Here is a 19,443-nt window from a genome sequence, read left to right as displayed (position 1 = left end):
TCTCAAAGTCGAGACATATTTCCAGTAAAGGTGACGTCACACTGTCAGCTGTTGTTAGGCAGACGTTCACCTCCTCTCACATCCGGCTGCAGAACCAGACAGGAGGAGCTTTCCATTTGATCATAACACGAAGTCTGCGTGGAGGAGACTGTGTTCTGCCTCTCAGGCCTCCTACAGGTTGATAAAGGATGTGTGTGTGTGTGTGTGTGTGTGTGTGTGTGTGTGTGTGTGTGTGTGTGTGTGTGTGTGTGTGTGTGTGTGTGTGTGTGTGAGTGTGTGTGTGTGTGTGTGTGTGTGCAGCCTGAGATGAAGCCTGGGGAAAGTACAACATGTGTTACACAACATTACGGTTCATTCAGTTGAGGCTATTATCCAGAGAGACTGAGGAGAATAAACCATAAAGACACAGACTCAGAACATCGAGGCAGATGGCCTAGAGTCTCTAAAGTGCTCTGTGTGTGTGTGTGTGTGTGTGTATGTGTGTGTGTGTGTGTGTGTGTGTGTGTGTGTGTGTGTGTGTGTGTGTGTGTGTATGTGTGTGTGTGTGTGTGTGTGTGTGTGTGTGTGTGTGTGTGTGTGTGTGTGTGTGTGGGAGAGAGAGTTGGGTGTAATGGCCAAGGTACAAGCAATCAATCCTAATTTATTTAAGGAATACAAACTGAACAGAAAACACGTGTATACAAACGAAAGATATGTAACTAACATTTCCTATAAAATAAAAGCCAAACAAAATACAAACATTTATATAAATATAAAAAGTTAATGAACTAAATATAAAAATAAAATCAAAGTTTATAAAGTAAAAGTAGAATAAAATAGTTCTGATTGAAAATCCCAAAAAGGTACAAACTATTTTCAAATAAGGTTAAAAGTGATTGAATTATTGAATGAAATATCAAATAGATTCAAAAACATTGAAACTCTAATAAAAATGTGGCAGTGGAACCGGGAGAATAAGAAATCTAATAAATAAAAAAGATCAAATGAGTCTATAAATAAGAAGGCGATGAAGATGGGATGTCAACAATCCTCCCGATATCTAGGGGGAGCTCGCCCCCCCCTTCTTGAGCCGTGATAGCCAACAGGTGTGTTTAGTTGGGGGTCCACCTCGCAGCGAGCTGATTGGCCGATGCTGGATGTCCTGGATGTCTCTCCTAAAGTACCGTTGTTTGTCTCTCTGCAGCTCAGTGCGGGGGGGACCTGGCCGGGCCGGGGGGGGTCATTCTGTCTCCCAACTGGCCCGAGTGGTATGGAGAGGGGGAGGACTGCAGCTGGAGGATCCACGTGGGGGAGGACAAACGGGTGCTGCTGGACGTCCAGCTGTGAGACTCACGTGTAGAAAGTGGAAATACTGAATGAACTCCGTCAGGTTCCTCCCTCTCAATAATACCCCCCCCCTCCCCTCCGTCCTCAGGCTGAACATCAGCGACAGCGACATCGTGACTATCACAGACGGAGACGAGGTGACGACCCGTATCCTGGGGCGCTACGTGGGAGGAAGTACTCCCTTCAAGCTCTCCTCGTCCACCCCCGACCTCACCATCACCTTCCACTCAGACCCGGCGGGGCTCGTCTTCGGGAAGGGGGAGGGCTTCATCATCAACTACATGGGTGAGAGATCGAGGTCAAGGGTTTTCTGAAGGTGCTTTTAGCCTTGAATCACATCTGAGGCTTGAGATCTGGCTTTAAAGAGGCCCTATTCTTCTTCTGTGGTGTGATCTATAGGTTTCAGTGCATGTCAATGGTCTGCAGAGGCTCAAATCCCTGTGTTTCAACACTGAAACGCCTCCATTGCACTGCTTTGTTCACTTTGGGAACAAATTGGCATCACTCTGTAACGCTCGTGCTTCTTTGAGTGATAGACTAAGGGGGCGGGACATCTCTAAGCAGTTGACCAATCACAAGACAGCTGACCAATCAGAACAGACTGGGCTCTGGTTTTCCCCCTAACAGTCACAAAAGTGAATTTTTGGTCCAATTTTTCACATGCTTTATCTCTTCTAAATCCTTCCTACACTAAAACAGTACAAATTACAAGAGGAGGAGCTTTGTTTGGGACCAGTTTGCTTTGTTTCTTTGTCCTAACAACACATGTTTGCCTGGACTTGCCACTCCAAATTGAAAATCATATTCAGTCTCTCACCTCAGGACTCCCTCTGAATTACTTCACACCCAAATATCCTCCCGTTACTGTGGCTGCAGCTGTGAGGAAATAACTGACCAGATGTACTTCAATGGGCCAATGGGAAACCAGTTGCAATAATAGCAGCGTGATCCTTATCTCAATCTCCCCCTGTTCCTCCTCGATTTCCCATCTTCCCCCTGTTCCTCCGCTCTCATCTTTATTTGCCTTCCTTTAATTTCCCTCTGCCCTTATTCAATCACGTCCTATTTGTTTCCCCGTCGACTCTTATCTGCACACAAGCCTCGCGGTTTAACAAGCAGCCAAATTCACTTCCTCCCTTTTCCTATTTTACTTTCTGCTCCTCTGCAGGCGGCCGACACCTGAGTCCAATTTAGCGCCGCAGCGAGACGAGCGCCGTCCAATTTACCCGTCCCCCCCTGACACCAGACACAGGAGTAAATCAAGTAGACACAGCATGAGTGTGTGTAGGCTACTCTGTACATATGTGTGTGTGTGTGTGTGTGTGTGTGTGTGTGTGTGTGTGTGTGTGTGTGTGTGTGTGTGTGTGTGTGTGTGTTGGCACAATAAATTACACACACTCTTAGCGGCACAGAGGAGGAGAGCTGAGTCAATAGAGAATGAATAATTGATCCAGGAACTTCTACTTACAAATCCCTGAAGGCCCGTTATATCGTACAGAGTAATGCAAAACTGCACGCTGCACCATCACGCACACACACACACACACACACACACACACACACACACACACACACACACACACACACACACACACACACACACACACACACACACACACACGTCTCTCTCCTCTAACAGCGTAACGTTTTGTTAATGTCCTGTATAATTTGCGTTGCGGTGTGAGTGGGAACTGGAGGAGGTTTTTTATTTTTGCGCTCCCTTTGTTTTAGCTCGTTACACGCCGGAGGCATTTGCACCTGCAGAGAACACGCGTGTGCAAGAGCAAGAACACACGAGAGGGAAACATAACAGTAATCTTCACTCAAATGAATGCAGTAAATATTTGTTGGCAAGCATTTTCTGCAAAGAGGTTTTACTTTGAGGCCATTATCTGGATTATTCTTCATACTAAATATTCCATTTCTAGTGGTACATGTAAGGCTATATGTGTCATGCATGTACTCCTAGTGTTTTGTACATATAGAAACACTCCTGAAGTTATATAAAGATAGGAATATACACAATTGTGCATATTTATTTCAGCTCACCAAAAAAAACAGATTTGTTTTTTAGATTTTTGCATCATTTGATGAAGTTAAAGTAAAAGGCTGAAAAGGTCAAGGTACAAAACATACAGGAATTAAAAAGACATACAACCTAAAAAAGTGACAAAAATGTTGTGTTTTTTGACCTTCAGGTTCTAAAGGAAGATGTGTCTTCTCATGTTTGTGGATTTCTTTTATTTAAACTGGGAGATCCGACGTCTGAAGCTGTGTTGATTATAAGAGACGAACATGGGTAGAAACTTTGATCCGGGCTTTTAATCAGAGATCAGAAGAATTGATGATTAGAAAAGAACATCCGAGCGATGAAGCCTCCCGCTGCTCCTCATCAGACGGGCTGTCCTCTCAGATACAGCCTGTAAAACCACAGGAATCAGCGGGACACTATTCCTCCTCTGTATGTCTTCTCATTTAGTGAAGACCGATGGAAACACACACACATTGAAAGCATCTGAGAGTTTGAAACAGGCACTTTTTAAGCTGCACTCGTTTATAATTCGGGTCCAAATAGTCCATTTAATTCAAGAGGTTTGACATTTGATATCGTCCTCATCCTGCAGATACAAAGCAACATCATTTATTGAGAGTTTTGTGTCCAAATTAAGTCCAATATGCTCCATTTTTGGGCTCCAACTCCACATTTCTGTCTCTTTAGCTGCTAAATGTTCACCCGCTGGTCTCTGACTGCGTCTGTGTGCTGATGTTGATGTCTGTACAGCTGGTTTTTACTGATTCTTCTCTAAGAAATGATGAAATGAGAGCATTAGAAATGAACTGGAACAGTAAGATTGCAGCTGGTGAGAACCAATATTTTATATATTATTTCACCACATGAGGACTCATTTCCATCCCCTGATGAGGACTGGGAGATGTGGTTTGAAGCTCTGGAAGAACTTTAATAAACAGACCTCGAGATGGAAAAAGTGAACCAGTAATAGCCGATGTTTTTTACTTAAAAACAACATTTCTCCTCCGGCGTATCGACTCAGATAACTGACAGCGTGTGATCGTTCCATGGAGATGTCAGTGGGAGTCTGAATTAGATCTGCCGATTCAGAGGCAAGCGGTTCTGGTTTCTGCAGAGATGAGACGTGAAGACGGAGGGAATCCATCTCTCTGTCACACGGTCGATAATCGCATAATAACTGCATCAATCTCCTGCCTCCGTCCTCCCAGAGGGAGTGTTCATCTTGTTTTCTGGAGGCGGAAACACAACGGGACCCTGAGCAATGTTACCCCCCCGTTACACACACATTAATCAAACTGTGGTTTTCTTTCCTCAGAGGTGTCCCGGAACGACTCCTGTCCAGACCTGCCCGAGATCCAGAACGGCTGGAAGACCACGTCCCACATCGCGCTGGTTCGAGGGGCTCGGATAACCTACCAGTGTGACCCGGGATACGACCTGGTGGGACGGGAGACCCTCACCTGTCAGCTAGACCTCTCCTGGAGCTCTCAGCCTCCGTTCTGTGAAAAGAGTCAGTCCTGATCTCATTTAGAAACCAGTTTTGTTGAGAGGCTTGCAGACGGTCATTTGGCACGTCCTCTCTGTCTCTGCTTCTTTCCAAGATATTCTGGAGGCAGAAACGCTGAAAAAGCGTTCATTTAGATTTGGCTAAATAAGCGGTTATAAATGAGTTTTGACAGGATTTTGACAGGAAGTGCCAAATGAAAAATGAAAGGAGGTCACACAGGACTTCTGTCCTCACATCCAAATAAACATATCACTACATTTGAGAAGCAAACTTTGCTTATCCAGATCTGCAGGAGTCCTGGGGGAGCCATTCCCCCAATTATCACCTGACTTGTACACAGAAATCTACATCTATTCCTAATCTTGGAAACCATTTGAGGCTCTGAACCCCCCTGCATGTAACCCATCCTAGTCCCAGGGTTAGGCTCCATGACTCATGCTAGTTTTAAAGACCTCCAGTCCAACACTTGGTGTCAAAATGCTCAAACTTCTATCTTCAGTTGGACAAACCTTTAACATGATTTTGGACAGAAAAGCAGGAACATGTTGGGTGTAGCTGATCGGTTCATTCTGGCCACATGACCTGTATAACTCATCCTGCATTTAAAAGAGTTGAAGCCTTTCTATCTGGATGTGATGCATGACAAATAATGATGTTTCTTGAGTATGTTGGTTGTGTTGCATTTTTGTGTGCACAAGACCCCATGTGGATTCGAGCCGTTGTACTTTGATCTGATTATTGAAGACACTCAGTACTGATGGTATTATTCTCTATTTCCTCAGTCATGTACTGCTCAGACCCGGGCCACGTGGAGCACTCCACCCGCTCCCTGTCCGACCCCAAGCTCTTGGTGGGGACGACGATTCAGTACAGCTGCAACCCCGGCTTCATCCTGCAGGGCGGCGCCACCATCACCTGCTACGGCCGCGAGCCCGGCACCCCCGTGTGGACGTCCAAACTCCCCCACTGTGTTTGTGAGTATCAGGGATGGAGGTGTTCAGTTTCTAATGAAAGAACAAGGAGACGTTAGGAGGATTTATTCTGAGAGGAAGTGTCTGGGAGGGCTGGTAAGGAAGCAGCTGTTTGCTAACACGTGTTGTGCTCAGTTATATGAACTAAAGCTGGAATAAAACAGAACACATCTGATGTAAAACTGTTTCCTATTATGGTGTAACAAGGCAAATCAATTAGACAATAACACATGGAATAAATAACTTTATTTGACTGACTTTAGAATAGAGCTTTCGACCGCGTCTCATGGTCTTCATCAGTCGGGTTTAAGACTCTGATGATGCACAAAGAGCAGGTTTTTGTATTCAAGGTCCTTTTATTTATGCCATCACACTGAGACAACTGAGTCATCCCCTTCTACTAATGAAGACTGGGAGAACAGCCTTTTTGGTTTAGCAATCATCAGTTTCTACTTCATAAAGAAGAGGACATAACGAGGAAGGTTGCTTTTATCTCCGAGGAAAAGCTAATGTTATTAATGTCGTTGGCTGAAAGGGTCCCGAGGTTTAAGAGTAATTTGTCGGCCGTGTGATTTCCAGAACGCTTTCATCAGGATATCTGGAGATGAGAGGCGATGTAAAACCAGTGGGTTCGTGTGATCTCCTGCTGGCTCTCGTTCCTCTCCACATGCCAGCTTCCTCTCAGTGTGTGTCTCAGGGATATAAACGTGTGTGTGTGTGTGTGTGTGTGTGTGTTGTGTTTGATATGTAAATGCCATGCTAATGCACCGTACCAATCAGCCCTCAGCCACCTGGAGGAGGGGGTGGAGATTATCCCTGAGTCGGGTCACCTCAGCTGAGCGCCTGTCAGATCTGTCAGAGGCGCTGACGCAAAAACCCTCTGAACATCTTCTTCCTCTCCAGCGGAGGAGTCGGTTTCCTGTGAGAACCCCGGTCTGCCAGACAACGGATACCAGATCCTGTCCAAGAGGCTCTACCTGCCTGGGGAGTCGCTCACCTTCGTCTGTTACCAAGGCTACGAGCTAATTGGAGAGGATGAGATCAAGTGCATCCTGGGAAGCCCGTCGTTCTGGAGCGGCCCCCTCCCGTTCTGCATGGGTGAGGCTTTTGCAGAAGTGCTTCTGGATTCATGCATGAAGTCAATATTCGATATTCTGTTCTGCCCCGTGCTCGTTGATACATATTGATCATGCCCCCCCCCCCCCCCCCCCCAATGCATGCTAATGACCGTCTGCTAATCAGAATCAGAACTCCTTAATTAGTCCTACAGCGGAGTGTCAGAGCAGGCAGAAAGGCCAGTAATCAGAAGAAAGAACCTTACGTTGTGATGGAACAGCCAGACCAACACACTGCAACATGTCTGGTACACGAGGACTTCCTGTTGGCATCGGTTACTGTGTTTTTGGGACATACTTAATATGTTCTGGCATTCTGCACAGCATGGTTTATTGGTCTTGGAAAGATACCAATGTTGCCAACTTCTCTGCTGCATTTAGCAACTTTATGTCCCAAAAATGTTCTAAATTCTAAATCAGAATCAGAAATACTTTATTTGACCTCAGAGTTACGTTAATACTCGAATAAAATAAATGTAATTAAATTAAATCTCCAAACTGGATCTCTCATTTAAATTAATTTAAAAAAAAGAGAACTGTAAAAAATAGAATAAAATAAATGTAATCTGATTTAATTAAATTAGAAACATCAAATTAAATGTATAATAAATTCAATTTAAAAATAATTCAAACTGGATCTATAATTTCATTACATTTTTAAAATATAATAATAGATATAAAATAAAATGTTGGAAGATGGTGGGGGTATTTTCCTGCATGGTCCGTTGTCTCTCTCTCTGGATTAGCGAACGGTCATTTGAAACCTCCCCCAAACTCAAACCCCAGAAGAAGTGAGATGTGTATTTATGTGACTGACTGACAGAATGATGTCTTGCAGCCTACACTCGCTGCTTTGACCACCATGATCTGGAAGGTGAGTGTTACCTGTCCTCCATGTTGCTGTGGGCTGAAAGACCCCCGCAAAATAAAATAACAAAAACACTTCACCTCTTAGTCTGGTTGCCAGCTCTTGGAGTCCTGTTGTGAACCCAGAAATACAGTATGTTGGGCAATTTGCACAAATAGCACAAGTTGCAATAATTAGCATTGAATTGCATTCATTCCTATGCAACAGTAGGTAAGAAATGGCGTGGCCGATTAGTTTCGGAGTTGTTTTGAGGATGTTTAATCCATTTCTGACATTTTCAGGATCATAGATGGCAGTGTTAACCAAAATAACGCCATATTTGTAGTACCTAGGGGCTGATTTTGATGCCAAGTCTACAAATATGGCCACTTTCTGTTAAAAAACTGACATTTTTGTTCCTAAAAATGTCAGAAAGGGATTCTGCGTCCTCAATAAACACCAAACCACTCCTAACCTGTCCAAATGAACTATAGTCTGCATAGGATATAATGCATTTACCCGTACGATACATTTATAATATATATAGAACTTTAGGGTCTTCAACATTTCCAGGCTCACTCTGCTGGCAACTAGACTGGCTGTTTCTGCTCTGCCTGCTAACACCTGCCTGTCCGTCCCGTGTGTGTGTGTGTGTGTGTGTGTGTGTGTGTGTGTGTGTGTGTGTGTGTGTGTGTGTGTGTGTCTGTGTGTGTGTGTGTGTGTGTGTCTGTGTGTGTGTGTTCCCTCTGTTTGCATGTGTTCCACCTGTGTGTGCTTTGCCTTCCTCCCCTGCTCTGACTGAGGCTGTACTTCTGATGATGGTTTTAATTACCCGGTTTTATCAACGTGTTTCCTCTCAGTTGCTCGAGCGACCGCAGGCTCCACGATGGACGGAGGAAACATAGCGCTGGCCATCTTCATCATCGTTCTGGTTCTGTCCGTGCTGCTCGGGGGGGCTTATGTCTACGTCACACGGTAAGAAACAGGGTCAGTGTTTTGGGATAATATTAATGTAATAAAATATAATTAAAGTAAACTAGATCTCTAAATTAATTTGAAAATCTAAAATAAAAATACAATTAAATAAAGTAAAATTCAAAACAAGTTATTCAACAAGTTATTCAACAAGTTATTCAACAAGTTATTCAACAAGTTATTCAACAAGTTATTCAACAAGTTATTCAACAAGTTATTCAACAAGTTATTCATAAAATGTAGCTAAAATTAAATAATGTAAAAATACAATATATAAAAAATAAATTAAACTAAATAATGAAAAAAAAGAATAATACAAATGAATTAAAGGTGTTTAAAGGGCTTTCAATTATGTTTAATCAAACCAAAAGCCCATCTTTTTTCTTGACTTTTACATGACTAAAAACATGTATAATCTCCCTCTGGAAGAACTTCTCCGAACCTCTGTAACACCTTCATATATTTGTTTCTGTTTCCTCCTCTTCCTCCCCATCAGGTGCAGGTATCACTCCAACCTGAGGCTTCCTCTGATCTACCCCCACCCCTACCGACAGATCACAGTGGAGACGGAGTTCGATAACCCGCTGTACGAGACCGGAGGAGTGAGTGATCACACACACCATATCTATGGACACATACATGTCTGAAAGTGCATTTACTCCAGTACTGTGCCTAGGTACAATTTTAGGGTCATTTTATCTGCCTCTTTATACTTCTACTCCACTTAAAAGTGGAAGAAAATATGTTACTTTTTACTGCGTTATATCTTTTTGACAGTATTGGTTCATGAGGGGCAGGCTCTGTTGTGATTGGTCAACCGACTTAGAGATGTCCCGCCCCTTAGTCCTGATAGCCAATAGGAGCGCGAGTGTTGTCACTATGTTCCAGAACTTTGGGATTTGAGCCTCTGCAGACCGTTCTTCTTCCAACTTTTCTGTTAATACTGACTTTGTTTCTCTCTCGTTACCAGGACTCTCGTGAATATGAAGTATCGATATGAAGAAGGAGTATCTGGACAGCCCCCCCATCCTGACTCCTCCTCCTCCCCTCCTCCCTCCTTCTCCTCCCAGCAGGAGGCCAATGTAAATAGATAGATGATGTCCAGCCCCTTCTGCCACGAGACGCAAAGACTGATGATGCTGAAGGCATGATGGGAAACAGGAAGCAGGAGAGGAAGCAGGAAACATGAGAAGGAGTCAGTGTTGAACTTTAAAGCGCCGGGAGGAGAAGGAGGACGGAGGGGAAACAGAAATCATCGAACATGGTGAGAGAAGAGGAGGTGTAGGGTGTGAGATGGAAGTAAAGGGGCAGGACACAGGGAGAGGAAGTAGAGGGGATTAAAACACTTTTAGTATATTTTTTAATTGGAAAATGTATTGAAAGTCTCCTGGAAAATGTCCCTAAACGGGTTGTAATCCTTAAGCTTTTGTTCAGAGGTTTTATGCAGATTTCCCCGTAAAATGCCAAAGTGTTGCCACAGAACAATCTCTCTGTGGGTCAGAAAGGGTTTACTGAGTCCAGAGATATGGAGATGGGGTCAGATGTCTGGTCAGACGGCAGAGACAGCTTACGGAGAATGAATAGGGGATGGATGTCCGGGGGGTCTGCGGGGGACGAGTGGCAGGCAGCAGGCTGACACTGAGACTGAGATTTCTGATCCTTTCTTTACTCTCCTTTTTTTCTGGAGAGGAAGTAAAGGAACCGGAGCTCTGGATCTATCTGTTGTTGGAGGTGCGATATCTGACTCAGCAGCTTTAAGACCTGAAGACACTTTTATTTTAAGCTTTGCTCTTATGCAGGATTTTCACTTGAAAGTGGGCGGGGCTTAATTTGCACAGGAAGTGACGTTATTTTTCTAGAAAAAAACCCTGAATAAGTTCTGCTTCTACTCACATGTTATTAGTGTGTGCAAAGAATATTAATGTTTGTTTGCAGAATAAGATTTGTACTAATTTGTCTTGAAAACGGAGGGAAATGGGGATTATTGGTTTGCAAAATTGATTGACAGCTCTGTATTGCAGTCGATCTATTAACACATCCATAGTCTGAAGAAACTCATCAACTTCCACAACTGAAACCTTAAGGATTACAACGTTAAATCGGGGTCTTGTGGATAAATTTGCAGGTGAAAAATTGGATTTCTTTCACTTAATTTTGACACTGCTGTAACTTTGTCCTGCCCCCCCCTTGACCCCCACCTGCAGAAAGGCTTTTTTACCCCTGCAGGTCCAGCTCTGGCTTTAATCGTATTTAAATCAATGAGTCTGAGTCTCCAGGTCTGGACCCGCTGATTTCTAAAAAAGGAAATTGTAAAATAGCTGCAGACTGCGGAAGGTTTGCGATGTAAACAAAGCGTAGAGACGGACGGAGCTCAATCAAACCCACCAGATGATGTAATTTATTTTGATGTACTGTACATGTGATGTTTTATGCAGATTGATAAATGTACATTTTCATTATGAGAACAAATGTTAACAGTTTCCCAAAATAAATGGAATAAAACTTTGAATAAAAAAATCTACAAAATACTTTTTAAATATGGAAGCGCTCTGTTTGATTCTTTGGTGTCGATGTGATTCTTTTCCAGCGGACAAACACTACCTTTATTTAGTACCTGTAGTTACCGGGCAGATTAGGATGAATGATGGTAAATATAATCCCCTTAAATCAGACTGTAGTTCACCTGCAGTAAATCCAGCAGCTACCCTGCAGTATACAAAGCCATTCAAACTAGCTGCACCTTTACCAGCTCTGAGAACACTTTACTGATCAATCATTATAAAACAGATCAGAGATATTATTCTGAAATGGACCAATCAGACAATGACTACTTTTACTGTCACTACTTTAAGTACATTTAGAGGAGAGTACTTTCTACTTTCACTGGAGGAACATTTAGAATACTTTTACTGTGACAGAGTATTCCTACACTCTGGTACTTCTACTTTACTCAAGTACAAGACCTGAGTACTTCTACTTTACTCAAGTACAAGACCTGAGTACTTCTACTTTACTCAAGTACAATACCTGAGTACTTCTACTTTACTCAAGTACAAGACCTGAGTACTTCTACTTTACTCAAGTACAAGATCTGAGTACTTCTACTTTACTCAAGTACAAGATCTGAGTACTTCTACTTTACTCAAGTACAAGATCTGAGTACTTCTACTTTACTCAAGTACAAGATCTGAGTACTTCTACTTTACTCAAGTACAAGATCTGAGTACTTCTACTTTACTCAAGTACAAGATCTGAGTACTTCTACTTTACTCAAGTACAAGATCTGAGTACTTCTACTTTACTCAAGTACAAGATCTGAGTACTTCTATTTTACTCAAGTACAAGACCTGAGTACTTCTACTTTACTCAAGTACAAGACCTGAGTACTTCTACTTTACTCAAGTACAAGACCTGAGTACTTCTACTTTACTCAAGTACAAGACCTGAGTACTTCTACTTTATTCAAGTACAAGATCTGAGTACTTCTACTTTACTCAAGTACAAGATCTGAGTACTTCTACTTTACTCAAGTACAAGACCTGAGTACTTCTACTTTAACTCAAGTACAAGATCTGAGTACTTCTACTTTACTCAAGTACAAGATCTGAGTACTTCTACTTTACTCAAGTACAAGATCTGAGTACTTCTACTTTTACTCAAGTACAAGACCTGAGTACTTCTACTTTACTCAAGTACAAGATCTGAGTACTTCTACTTTTACTCAAGTACAAGATCTGAGTACTTCTACTTTACTCAAGTACAAGATCTGAGTACTTCTACTTTACTCAAGTACAAGATCTGAGTACTTCTACTTTACTCAAGTACAAGATCTAAGTACTTCTACTTTACTCAAGTACAAGATCTGAGTACTTCTACTTTACTCAAGTACAATATCTGAGTACTTCTACTTTACTCAAGTACAAGATCTGAGTACTTCTACTTTTACTCAAGTACAATACCTGAGTACTTATACTTTACTCAAGTACAAGATCTGAGTACTTCTACTTTACTCAAGTACAATATCTGAGTACTTCTACTTTACTCAAGTACAAGATCTGAGTACTTCTACTTTTACTCAAGTACAATACCTGAGTACTTATACTTTACTCAAGTACAAGATCTGAGTACTTCTACTTTACTCAAGTACAAGATCTGAGTACTTCTACTTTTACTTAAGTAACTTTTTGAATGCAGAACTTCTTCAAAGCCTTTGTGTGTACTTTTTGTAATAGGATATAAAAGGAGAATAATAAAGTTTTGGAGTAATTTTAAAAACATGAAAATATTTACCTTTCTTTTATTTATGTCGTGGAAATGAGATATGAGAATGTGTTTTGTGTACTGATGTCCTAAAACATGTTCCTAATTTATATCTTTTTGGAATTTCTGTGTTTGTGTTCTGTTGATCATCGTAAAAAACACTTTGATTTGTTTCCTGTGAGAGTCCTGACCCCTTCATTGGACCCAGATCCTCAGCAAAAGAGAATCAGTCCTTTTTGCTTCCTTCCAGTTTAACAAGCACCTTCCCTCTGGATTTGCGCAGTGAGTGGGAGGAGAGCATGTTTTAATGTCTGTAATGGTTCGTTCTGCTGAATGCTAATAAGGAGATATTGCTTCCTGCAGCAAAAGCAATTTCCAGAGGCTTTTCCTGCTGCGGGTAATCCAGCTTTTAACCGGATGCTCGGTGATATTCTGAGAAAACTACCCACAGGTTTAATGAAGCAGAGGCTTCCTCAGCAGCCAGAAATACATTTACTGCGTTCATCCAGAGAGGCTCGTGATGAGCAGTGAGATCATTAAGATAACAAGCTGAGGGTCACGCTCACCACCCCAGGAAGACGTTACTCTGCAGATATTAATGTGTGAGGCAGGGCGGGATAAATAATGAACTGCATTCTGTTTGACTCTCTGCCCCAACAGTGGTTCATCAAAACGCTTTGCAAATTGCATCAATGATCTTTCCAAAGTCAAATATGATCTACTTCCATGAGACTTCTGATCACCTCCAATGTCTACCGTGATTAAATACCCATAAATCCACTACGAAATCCTTTAAAAACAGCCTTAAAAGCTGCAGGACATGCATGTAAGTAACGATGAATAAAGGATTGTTGTTCCTGCCAGCTTCAGAAATAAATCTAAATATCAACAAACGTATTGTTTACTTCTGTGTTAATTTCAGCTCTTTAATATACAGTTATTATTTATTTTGCAGGCCGTAAAGCTTCCATTTAAAAGGTTTGTTCAGAAAATATAAGGTTTTCTTTCTAGCAGCGCGTTTAAAAAACCTGAAATGAGAGAATCTGCACAATTGTTGTCAGTGATTATCTGAACTCAAAAGACAATTACATAGAAGGAGCGATCAATACCCTGCAGTCCAATAATCTGCTCAGTCAAACATTATTCTGCAGACAGTGTTTATCGGTGAAAGACTGAATGGTAATGAAGGGTCACAGCAGGGTAAAGTTCATGATGGGCCTGAAATCAATAGTCCGTGTCGAATATCCAGTCGACTTATGAATAATGACTCAGAGGATCCTGCTTGTTTTACAATATGAACGCAGGATGAGGATGATGATGATGATGATGATGATGATGATGATGATGATGATGATGATGGGGTAAAGGTCACAGGGTCTACAAAATCAATATATTTCTCATGAAGTTAGGAACAGAGTTTGGAATTTGTTGTTTGAAATTACAGAAGACACAGAGTTCATCCTATGTCCTTAGCTCTCAGTGGAGGTCATGATGAGCCAAGACTCAGGGTCAAAGGCTCTTGCTTACGGCAAAATAAAGCCCTAAAATAATAATATTTAATGGCTATTTAGAGTGACAGTATAACATTTTCACCAAGGCTGTGTTTCACAAAAGTAATAATAATGTATACTAAGGAGAACATGAATATCGGAGCTAAATTTGAAGGCCAGCTATCCAATAGTTTTTTAAACATTTCACTCAAATTCACAAAAATCTACTTCCTAAATAGTTTTTTGGATTGCTGTTTGTCAAATCATATTTTAATGCCATATTACCTTGGCTCTTTAGTGGCAGTTTTAATTATATTTGAAAGTTCTTTTATAATGTCTTTATTTTGCACTTTGACGTGATGATTTTGTGTCTAATGTAAAGCACTTTGAATACCTTGTTGCTTAAATGCTTGAAAGGGAACCCACAAGGACTGTTTTTTATATGTATTTCTTATTTAAAACTAGTTGTAAGAATGTATGGATTGAAATACCAAGGTATTTAATTCGGGGTTGGTGGCTGCAAAAGTTTAAAAGGTTTTGGATGCAACGTTTTTATTTTGAGATCAAAATAAAACTGACTTAATTTGTTAAAAACACATTTTTAAAAAAGCAACAAAAAGCACTATATTTTCCTCCAAAATGAATTCAATTAGAAGCTATATTTGTATAAAATGTGAATACTTAAGTATAGTAACATTACTGTAAACGTGTACTTACTTGGTCAACAGTACCAGAGTAAACATACTTATTTACATTCCAATACTGCTGCCATGGCTTCACAATATGTCAAGTATCCATCCGCGCTGGCTGTGAAAAGGTCATTTTTCAGCCCCACCGTGGTCGAAGAAATCGATGTATCTCCCGGATAAAACAATGGTTGGTTTTCCATGGAGAATAGTTGTGTTTAATTTACGAAAATATACGAAACGGTGTATCCTGAATAAATAACATGTTATAGTTCTACCGAATGACGCAGCGGAAGGACACCACACTGTTGCGTATAAGTACCGCTGCGATGCCCTTTGTTCGTCAGACGTGACAGCAGCCGGAGCAGATCTTTCATAGCTGGAAAACATTTGTTTGTAAGTATTTAAAGCCGTTTAGTGTATATTCAACGTGTATAAGCCCGTGTTTTACCAAGATACATCCTTGTATTACTATGTATTAGTTACGTCAATCTTGGTATAGCAGTTTAAATCGAATAAATGACCAACGACCGTTGTACTGCGGTTGGTTAGCTAACGAAGCTAGCTGCGGCCTAAAAGGGGAAAAAAAGAAAACGTCGACAGGCGGCAAGAACTTAATCACAATTCTGCCTTTTTTTCAGTTGAGAATATCATTAACATTAACATTTAAAATGTATTAAATGCGAGGGAAAGCTCTGGCCACAGTAACTATATAATAAAAGACGTATAATGCCGCATCCGGTTACTGAGCAATACTAGCTTATCCCTTAGCTTAGCTGCTAGCCCAGTCGTCTGTACAGTTGAATGACTCAGCTTTAGCTTATTAGCTGAGACGTTGTTAGCCGTTAGCTCAAATGTCTGCTTAGTTGAATGACTCAACGTTAGCTTATTAGCTTAGCTGTTAGCCCAAACGTCCTGTTATCCGAATACCTTAACGTTAGCTCATTAGCTTAGCTGTTAGCCGAATTACTCGACGTCATTCTCCTTGAGCGTTTTTTTTATTGTCAGCTTTTAATACCGGGTCTATTGTGTTGTAATTAAGGAGATGGTACATGTTTTGTTTTCAAAAATGTTACCACAGTTATTAAGTGGAACTAATTAAAAAGCCGTTTGGATAAGCTGTAAAATGCCTCGTCACTCAGCGTAAAATGGGGAGTTTTCGTTTTTGATCTCGGGGAATTTTTTACTTTCACTTGAAGCGTATTCTGACAGTAACACTACAGGGATATACTCTCACATTACTATAATGCATACTGTTAATCAAGATTTGATGGATAGATTATTTGTCCCAATATGGGGAATTATTCCAAGAATTACGAATGACTTCAAATATAAAATAAAGATGACTATTTAGAAAATATGTACATCTCATTGGTTTAAAAACTACATTTGAGTGGTTTGTAACATGCCAATCTACTGAACATACAAACAAGTCTTCTATATACATACAACAAATTGTGTACAGTAGTTTGAAATTAGTCAAATTAAACCACTAACGCATCAGAATAATAAATACTGATGGGGAACATTTAACTACGCAATCAATACTTCTACTCAAAGTACTTACAAGCCATTTGGATACCTGGTTAAAATTAAGTTCTAAATGCAAATGTTGAACATCATTGGGGTAATACCCTTACGTTTTCCTGTATATGTTCTGAGTTTTCTTTTTTTTGTCCTCAGAGTCAAAATGCAGATCTTTGTGAAGACCCTCACTGGAAAGACCATCACCTTGGAGGTGGAGCCAAGTGACACCATTGAAAATGTCAAGGCCAAGATCCAAGACAAGGAGGGCATCCCCCCAGACCAGCAGCGTCTGATCTTTGCTGGCAAGCAGCTAGAGGATGGCCGCACCCTGTCCGACTACAACATCCAGAAGGAGTCCACCCTCCACCTGGTGCTCCGTCTAAGGGGAGGCATGCAGATCTTTGTGAAGACCCTCACTGGAAAGACCATCACCCTTGAAGTGGAGCCCAGTGACAGCATTGAGAACGTCAAGGCCAAGATCCAAGACAAGGAGGGCATCCCCCCAGACCAGCAGCGTCTGATCTTTGCTGGCAAGCAGCTGGAGGATGGCCGCACCCTGTCAGACTACAACATCCAGAAGGAGTCCACCCTCCACCTGGTGCTCCGTCTAAGGGGAGGCATGCAGATCTTTGTGAAGACCCTCACTGGAAAGACCATCACCCTGAAGTGGAGCCCAGTGACAGCATTGAGAACGTCAAGGCCAAGATCCAAGACAAGGAGGGCATCCCCCCAGACCAGCAGCGTCTGATCTTTGCTGGCAAGCAGCTGGAGGATGGCCGCACCCTGTCCGACTACAACATCCAGAAGGAGTCCACCCTCCACCTGGTGCTCCGTCTGAGGGGAGGCATGCAGATCTTTGTCAAGACCCTCACTGGAAAGACCATCACCCTGGAAGTAGAGCCCAGTGACAGCATTGAGAACGTCAAGGCCAAGATCCAGGACAAGGAGGGCATCCCCCCAGACCAGCAGCGTCTGATCTTTGCTGGAAAGCAGCTGGAGGATGGCCGCACCCTGTCCGACTACAACATCCAGAAGGAGTCCACCCTCCATCTTGTGCTCCGTCTCCGTGGAGGCATGCAGATCTTTGTCAAGACCCTCACTGGAAAGACCATCACCCTTGAAGTGGAGCCCAGTGACAGCATTGAGAACGTCAAGGCCAAGATCCAGGACAAGGAGGGCATCCCCCCAGACCAGCAGCGTCTGATCTTTGCTGGCAAGCAGCTGGAGGATGGCCGCACCCTGTCCGACTACAACATCCAGAAGGAGTCCACCCTCCACCTGGTGCTCCGTCTGAGGGGAGGCATGCAGATCTTTGTCAAGACCCTCACTGGAAAGACCATCACCCTGGAAGTGGAGCCCAGTGACAGCATTGAGAACGTCAAGGCCAAGATCCAGGACAAGGAGGGCATCCCCCCAGACCAGCAGCGTCTGATCTTTGCTGGCAAGCAGCTGGAGGATGGCCGCACCCTGTCCGACTACAACATCCAGAAGGAGTCCACCCTCCATCTTGTGCTCCGTCTCCGTGGAGGCATGCAGATCTTTGTCAAGACCCTCACTGGAAAGACCATCACCCTGGAAGTGGAGCCCAGTGACAGCATTGAGAACGTCAAGGCCAAGATCCAGGACAAGGAGGGCATCCCCCCAGACCAGCAGCGTCTGATCTTTGCTGGCAAGCAGCTGGAGGATGGCCGCACCCTGTCCGACTACAACATCCAGAAGGAGTCCACCCTCCATCTTGTGCTCCGTCTCCGTGGAGGCATGCAGATCTTTGTCAAGACCTCGACTGGAAAGACCATCACCCTGGAAGTGGAGCCCAGTGACAGCATTGAGAACGTCAAGGCCAAGATCCAGGACAAGGAAGGCATCCCCCCAGACCAGCAGCGTCTGATCTTTGCTGGAAAGCAGCTTGAGGATGGCCGCACCCTGTCCGACTACAACATCCAGAAGGAGTCCACCCTCCACCTGGTGCTGCGTCTCCGTGGAGGAAACTAATCCCCCTCCTCTCTAAAGAAGTCTATAGAAAGCCACCCATCTATACCAGGGTTGAATTTACTCTTTTTGCTCCGGCTGTCAGTCATTCCATATTTTATTTTTTCCCCCTTGATTTTTTAAAGTTTAAATAAAGATTGAGCATTCCTGACTTTTGCATTTTAGTTTGATATTCATTAAGGATGGTTTAGCTGACAGTGTGTTTATGGGGTTCTAGAATTTGATTTAAGGTAATTTATTAAACAGAAAATACATACGCATGATGTAAACGTGTTTAAATTGGATTGAAGTGTGTGTGGTAAAAGTGGTCCAGCATAAATAAAAGTTCACAATCGGGTTATAAATATAATGTTGACTGTAGTTCGATATGCCCCCAGAATGGAGCCTCTGGAAATACTGCTGTGACAACTGTTGATCGTAACAATAAAATGACTTCTTACCGTCACCCGCTCTCTGCCATCATTTAAATGACACTCTGTACTTCATATGTTTTATATCACTCACATTGGAAACTACAATATCACAATTATCTGTTCTAGTAATGTTTGACTAGCTGCTAGTTGAGAAAATGAAGTTAACACTTAAATCTCTTGCAGGTTGAGGAAAAAATACTAGCATCACATCTTAAAATGGACAAACGTGGAATTACTATCATTTGTATTTAGAGTTGAGAGTTGTTCTATATATCCTAGACATCCAGTGAAGTTAGGGGTAGTTT

The 19,443-nt window shown here is 42.3% G+C and overlaps 2 protein-coding genes across 2 annotated transcripts in view; both read left to right on the top strand.

The window, feature by feature from the left end:
* The window catches only part of LOC134867996 (seizure 6-like protein), a 39,467-nt gene extending 28,157 nt beyond the window's left edge, over positions 1-11,310 (top strand). The window contains 9 exon segments of the mRNA XM_063888838.1: positions 1,184-1,322; positions 1,415-1,611; positions 4,674-4,868; positions 5,648-5,839; positions 6,740-6,934; positions 7,790-7,825; positions 8,659-8,773; positions 9,270-9,375; positions 9,744-11,310. Coding sequence (XP_063744908.1) covers positions 1,184-1,322; positions 1,415-1,611; positions 4,674-4,868; positions 5,648-5,839; positions 6,740-6,934; positions 7,790-7,825; positions 8,659-8,773; positions 9,270-9,375; positions 9,744-9,773 — 1,205 coding nt within the window. The 3' untranslated portion in view covers positions 9,774-11,310.
* A 4,131-nt stretch (positions 11,311-15,441) lies between these two features.
* LOC134868820 (polyubiquitin-C-like) lies at positions 15,442-19,170 on the top strand. The gene is given in 3 exon segments (XM_063890130.1): positions 15,442-15,605; positions 16,893-17,395; positions 17,398-19,170. Coding segments are annotated over 2 exon segments (1,827 nt in total). The 5' UTR covers positions 15,442-15,605; positions 16,893-16,899; the 3' UTR covers positions 18,729-19,170.
* Positions 19,171-19,443: the final 273 nt, after the last annotated feature.

Source organism: Eleginops maclovinus, chromosome 8 (genome assembly GCF_036324505.1).
Source record: "Eleginops maclovinus isolate JMC-PN-2008 ecotype Puerto Natales chromosome 8, JC_Emac_rtc_rv5, whole genome shotgun sequence".
NCBI classification, from domain to species: domain Eukaryota; kingdom Metazoa; phylum Chordata; class Actinopteri; order Perciformes; family Eleginopidae; genus Eleginops; species Eleginops maclovinus.
The sequence above is the reverse complement of the archived record's forward strand: the minus strand, read 5'-3'. Positions and strand labels throughout refer to the sequence as shown.